Raw genomic sequence first — 6277 nt, forward strand, 5'->3', positions numbered from 1 at the left:
CTCACAAATGACACATTGTTGAGATGACACACAGCGAGCAGACTCAAACTGGGGACAGACTACCTGGACTTGTCCAATAAGAAACACTGTTTTCCGTTGCAAATCATTTTCCTATGGTGTGCCCTAATGAACTCATATCTCGCCAACACGCCCACCCCGGTACTGACGTGCGGATGTAGCTGCAGGCCTCCTGGGGGTCGGTGAAGGAGCACCAGCGGGCTGTGGGGATGCCGTGACGGTCCATAAAGGCCTTGGAGAAACTCTTACTGGCCTCCAGCTGGGCAGCCTTCGCTGAGGGGCCGAAACACGGGACCCCCGCCGCTTGCAGGTCATCTACCATGCCTAAGAGAGGGGGGGGGCAGATGAGATGGGAACGAAAGCGAGCGGATGAATGGGGATGGGAAAGAGGGAGGGAGGGACCAGAGAAAAATGGGAGGAAAGGAAAAGCATTATATTTGCAGTGCAGTGATAATTATATATATTTTTTACACCTTTATTTATCCAGGTGAGTCAATTAAGAACAAATTCTTATTTACAATGACGGCCTGGCCAACTTGGCATTTCAATTGTACCTGTACTGTTTCAGATGGCTGAATATGAAATGGGGAAGATAAGGATGTGTGCCACTCACCTGCTGCCAGAGGCACCTCAGGCCCTACCACCACCAGCCCCACGCTATGCTCCTTACAGAACTGAGCCAGAATAGAGTGGTTACTCACAGACACCTCTGTGCAGAGGGGGGGGGGGGGGGGGGGGGGGGGGGGGAGAAAGACGCACACAAATTTCAGATGCAACGGAGTGGCTAAGAGTTTTTTTTTTTTTTGATCACCTGACATGACCAGGAATTGTATGATCATGAAATGCGATCTCCAACTTCTCACCAGAGTTGGAGATCTTTCCACAGTTGGTGGTCCCAGCGTTCCCCGGTGCCACCAGGACCTGCTGGATGTGTGGCGACTGTGCCAGCTTCCACGCCAGGGTGTGTTCCCGCCCACCACTGCCAATCACCAGCACTCGCTCTGCCATGGCAACTGAATTACAGGTAGAAGGAAGAACCAATCACACAACACATCTTTTCACTCCCTCCTCTCTACATTTTCTTCATCTGTTTCTGCTGCTAAGGCCACTTTCTACCACTAAATTCCAAGCATCTGCCTCTAACCCTAGGAAGCTCTTTGCCACATTTTCCTCCTTCCTGAATCCTCCCCCCCCCCCCCCCCCCTCTCTCTCTCTGTGGATGACTTCGTCAACCACTTTGAAAAGAAGGTTGACGACATTCGATCCTCGTTTGTTAAGTCTAATGACACTGCTGGTCCTACTCACACTGCCCTACCCTATGCTTTGACTTCTTTCTCCCCTCTCTCTCCAGATAAAATCCTGCGACTTGTGACTGCAGGCCGCCCAACAACCTGCCCGCTTGACCCCATCCCCTCCTCTCTTCTCCAGACCATCTCCGGTGACCTTCTCCCCTACCTCACCTCGCTGATCAACTCATCCTTGACCGCTGGCCATGTCCCTTCCGTCTTCAAGAGAGCTGCTCCCCTTCTCAAGAAACCAACACTCGATCCCACTGATGTCAACAACTACAGACCAGTATCCCTTCTTTCTTTTCTTTCCAAAACTATTGAGCGTGCCGTCTTTAGCCAACTCTCTTGCTATCTCTCTCAGAATGACCTTCTTGATCCAAACCAGTCAGGTTTCAGGACTGGTCATTCAACTGAGACTGCTCTTCTCTGTGTCACGGAGGCTCTCCGCACTGCTAAAGCTAACTCTCTCTCCTCTGCTCTTGTCCTTCTAGACCTGTCTGCTGCCTTTGATACTGTGAACCATCAGATCCTCCTCTCCACCCTCTCCGAGCTGGGCATCTCCGGCGCGGCTCACTCCTGGATTGCGTCCTACCTGACCGGTCGCTCCTACCAAGTGGCGTGGCGAGAAGCTGTCTCCGCACCACGTGCTCTCACCACTGGTGTCCCCCAGGGCTCAGTTCTAGGCCCTCTCCTTTTCTCCCTATACACCAAGTCACTTGGCTCTGTCATATCCTCACATGGCCTCTCCTATCATTGCTACGCTGACGATACACAACTAATCTTCTCCTTTCCCCCTTCTGATAACCAGGTGGCGAATCGCATCTCTGCATGTCTGGCAGACATATCAGTATGGATGACGGATCACCACCTCAAGCTGAACCCTGGCAAGACGGAGCTGCTCTTCCTCCCGGGGAAGGACTGCCCGTTCCATGATCTCGCCATCACAGTTGACAACTCCGCTGTGTCCTCCTCCCAGAGTGCGAAGAGCCTAGGCGTGACCCTGGACAACACCCTGTCGTTCTCCGCCAACATCAAGGCGGTGACCCGCTCCTGCAGGTTCATGCTCTACAACATTCGGAGAGTACGACCCTGCCTTACACAGGAAGCGGCACAGGTCCTAATCCAGGCACTTGTCATCTCCCGTCTGGACTACTGCAACTCACTGTTGGCTGGCCTCCCTGCCTGTGCCATTAAACCCCTACAACTCATCCAGAATGCCGCAGCCCGTCTGGTGTTCAACCTTCCCAAGTTCTCTCACGTCACCCCCCTCCTCCGCACACTCCACTGGCTTCCAGTTGAAGCTCGCATCCGCTACAAGACCATGGTGCTTGACTATGGAGCAGTGAGGGGAACGGCACCTCTGTACCGTCGGGCTCTGATCAGTCCCTACACCCAAACGAGGGCATTGTGTTCATCCACCTCTGGCCTGCTGGCTCCCCTTCCTCAAAACTGTTCGCTGCTCTGGCACCCCAATGGTGGAACAAGCTCCCTCACGACGCCAGGACAGCGGAGTCACTCACCACCTTCCGGAGACATTTGAAACCCTACCTCTTTAAGGAATACCTGGGATAGGATAAAGTAATCCTTCTACCCCCCCCCCCCCCCAAAAAAATAATAATAATTGTAAAGTGGTTATCCCACTGGCTATAGGGTGAACGCACCAATTGGTGAGTCGCTCTGGATAAGAGCGTCTGCTAAATGACGTAAATGTGCCCTTGAGCAAGGCACTTAACCCTAATTGCTCCTGTAAGTCGCTCTGGATAAGAGCGTCTGCTAAATGACTAAAATGTAAATGTAAATGTAATACACAAATGATCGAATCACCGAACCAGGGTGGTGCTCAGTAAGACACAACATCATAGAACTTTCAGATATAAATATATTCTGTAGAACAGAAATACTTCTCTGTCATGTAGAATAAAAGAAACGTGTCAGCTCAATACAATACATTTCTATCTGCAACCTTCAGAACATTGCACCCTACTGAATTCAATCCAGGTTAGTCTCTGGGCACTAACCGCGACAGTAAATAAAACAGTTTCTCAAATTACTTTAATTTATAATCCATAAAGGAAGCCATTTAATTGCATGTGAAAATTGACCTATGGTGCAGGGAGTCAGAAAATGAGGATCTTCCCCAAGGCCTCATCATCAGGCTGCTGTGAAAGATTGGTGACCTTTTGCTGGGGCCTAGCACTTAAATCACCTATTCATATGTCACATTGGTAGGGACACTGCCACCCATAAAAAACTGTCTCCAATTAGTTGTCATTGTCCAAGAGCCCATTCTGTGTAGGGACCCATTAAAGACGATGCTTCCTTTGCGTAAAAAACATTTTAAGCGACACATGATGTAGCGGTGTGTTAATGACAGTAGAAATAGGTTGGGGGGACAAAAATTGTACAACCCCTTGAATACTGTATGCGTTTAATTTGCCTCAGAAAGACGTTGTACATAAGGGATGGGCAGTGGGCAGCCCTAGGGCCTCGGATCAATTTCCAAAATTGGGAACTATGTCGGGGTCTCAACTTACTGTTGCGAGTTAGAGTAGTAGAATACACAAGGTGCAATTTCAACATTTGGTTATGGATCAGCACTATTTCTTTTAACATCAATCACTGATAGTCAATTAGGGATTGCTAAATTAGCTGGCCGCTAACATATCTCAACTTGTTATCATGGTCCAATTAACGGCTGAGGGGGGGGGGGGGGGGGGGGGGTGGTAGGTAGGAGGGATGTAGGTACCCCACCTCTAAGGAATACCTGGGATAGGATAAAGTAATCCTTCTACCCCCCCACTTTACAAAAACATTTGTAAAGTTGTTATCCCACTGGCTATAGGGTGAACGCACCAATTGGTAAGTCGCTCTGGATAAGAGCGTCTGCTAAATGACGTAAATGTGCCCTTGAGCAAGGCACTTAACCCTAATTGCTCCTGTAAGTCGCTCTGGATAAGAGCATCTGCTAAATGACTAAAATGTAAAATGTAGGTATGCAGACCCTCAAGCAACTGTGCCCCTGATTATGAGTTCATATTTTTTGTGGCCCCCACCCGCATCAAAGTTCACTATCACTGTTGTAGATGGCTTATATTTGGGTTGAAGAAGTGATGGGTATGCCTTTGCCCCAATCAATACTCCCCACAACACAAACAAACCAAGGGGTCAGAGTTTAAACCAGTCCTATCTCCCATTTTACCCAGTTGCCAAACTTTATCGAACGTTGCAGATAGAAATGCCATGAATAGAGCCTATGTGATTTCTTATTCTACATATCAGAGGCATGTTTGATCTACTTAGCCTATTTCTATCTGAATGTTCAACCCTGTTGAATGCGCCCCTGGATGGTCATGGTTCGAAGGGATCAGTTGTCAAATTAACATCAGATTTTAATTTTCATGGCAGGTTAGGAGAACTTAAGCAGCAGGCTAGGATAATTAACGTTGCAGGTCAGGATAATTTGGTTAAAAACACATTTTTACGTTAATTTGACAAAAGCTGGATCCCTTCTAGCCATGACCCCCCTGGAATGCCCTATAAGCCTACTGATACAATTCCTGAGGAGTATGTACCGTATCTAGGTTACATCAGCAAACTATCAAATATGTGCTTTTCCATACAACGCAATAGATAATGTGAGTAGCACGATGCGCGTGGTTTCCAATTAGTCGACTCGCTCCCTTTGATTGGAATCACTCACTCATGTGACTCACGAGGCAATGGGACTATTAATTTACAGAGGACAGAACTTTTGAAGAGATAATTTGCTCAAATGTACAAATGATGTTTTTAGCACAATTGATGCAATCAGTCCTAAAAACACAGGGTGGCAACGAGCAATTTTGTTACTAAGTTTGCTGACCAGTGATGGCAGTATGAAAAATGTATGCACTCACTAAGTGTAAGTCGCTCTGGATATGACAAAAAAATTATAATGATCCCACTGGTTACAATGTAACATGTGTGTGAAATGGCTCCACAAGCAAAGTTAAACTACATAGTTAGCTAGCTACAACTGTAGCCAACTAGTTACAGCTTTTGAGTTCAGCCACACTCACTGTCATCGTTTGCTAACAAAGTTGTGGTCCTCTGTAGCTCAATTGGTAGAGCATTGCGCTTGTAACGCCAAGATAGTGGGTTCGATCCCCGGGACCACCCATTCTTAAAAACGTATGCACACATGACTAAGTCGCTTTGGATAAACGCGTCTGCTAAATGGCATATTATTAAGTTCATTGACGTATCTATATATTAGCAGCCACATGCAAAAATAGTAACAAACAAAAATCATCCTCTTTCGAAATTAGCCGTGTTCTTGTATTTTACCTAGGTAGCCAACTTCCCCATGATTCCAAGTTGTAGTTAGCATCGCATCACGATGGTAAAACTTTGACTCAGTGACCACACGTGCAACACTGGAAGTTCTCATAAAAACAACTTAGTTGAAGTCTATTAAAGCCAAACTCACATGTATCTTTTGCAGTGCCTGGTTAGTATTTTTGATGACAGAGCCCACGTCCAGATGTAATTTCCTTGCCCACAGCTCGGGGAGACTGCCTATTTGCACAGGGAGTATTTCAGCGTTAAAGTGCTAGTCGAAACTAGCAATTCGTAAATTTCCGACTTGCATCTGCTTGTAGTTATACAAGTGCCGCGTTCAACCAGTAACAAGTCGGACATTTCCTATTATCCTAGTTCCAACTAGCACCTGAATGCAGCATATCAACTCTCAAACCACGTGGACCCAAAATGATACGCAACCGTGTTTGTTTAGCTTTTAAACGCGGGTCAAATAATGGATAAATGTAACTTCTATAGGGCATTTATTTAGGTAGTGTCTAATAAAAGGTCTTACAATAGAGTTTATCATGTGCATATCAAGTTTTGTTTCTGTAAAACATTTGTCAACTTCCTTAGCCTATAGTCGTTTTTTCATTCAGAGAATCATGGGAGTTGTAGTTTTTAGGCCA

General features: G+C 46.8%; 1 protein-coding gene across 2 annotated transcripts in view; it reads right to left on the minus strand.

The window, feature by feature from the left end:
• The window catches only part of LOC311116188 (trifunctional purine biosynthetic protein adenosine-3-like), a 34148-nt gene extending 28230 nt beyond the window's left edge, over positions 1-5918 (minus strand). For both annotated transcript variants that reach the window (XM_084191309.1, XM_084191308.1), the window contains exons 1-4: positions 5776-5918; positions 882-1031; positions 632-727; positions 168-342 (exon numbers count right to left, since the gene is read on the minus strand). In XM_084191309.1, the coding sequence (XP_084047435.1) occupies positions 168-342; positions 632-727; positions 882-1026 (416 nt within the window). In that variant the 5' untranslated portion in view covers positions 1027-1031; positions 5776-5918. The remainder of the gene's footprint in view (positions 1-167; positions 343-631; positions 728-881; positions 1032-5775) is intronic.
• Between the last annotated feature and the right edge of the window lie 359 nt (positions 5919-6277).

Source organism: Coregonus lavaretus (assembly GCF_964263955.1).
Source record: "Coregonus lavaretus genome assembly, contig: HAP1_SCAFFOLD_75, whole genome shotgun sequence".
Lineage (NCBI taxonomy): Eukaryota > Metazoa > Chordata > Actinopteri > Salmoniformes > Salmonidae > Coregonus > Coregonus lavaretus.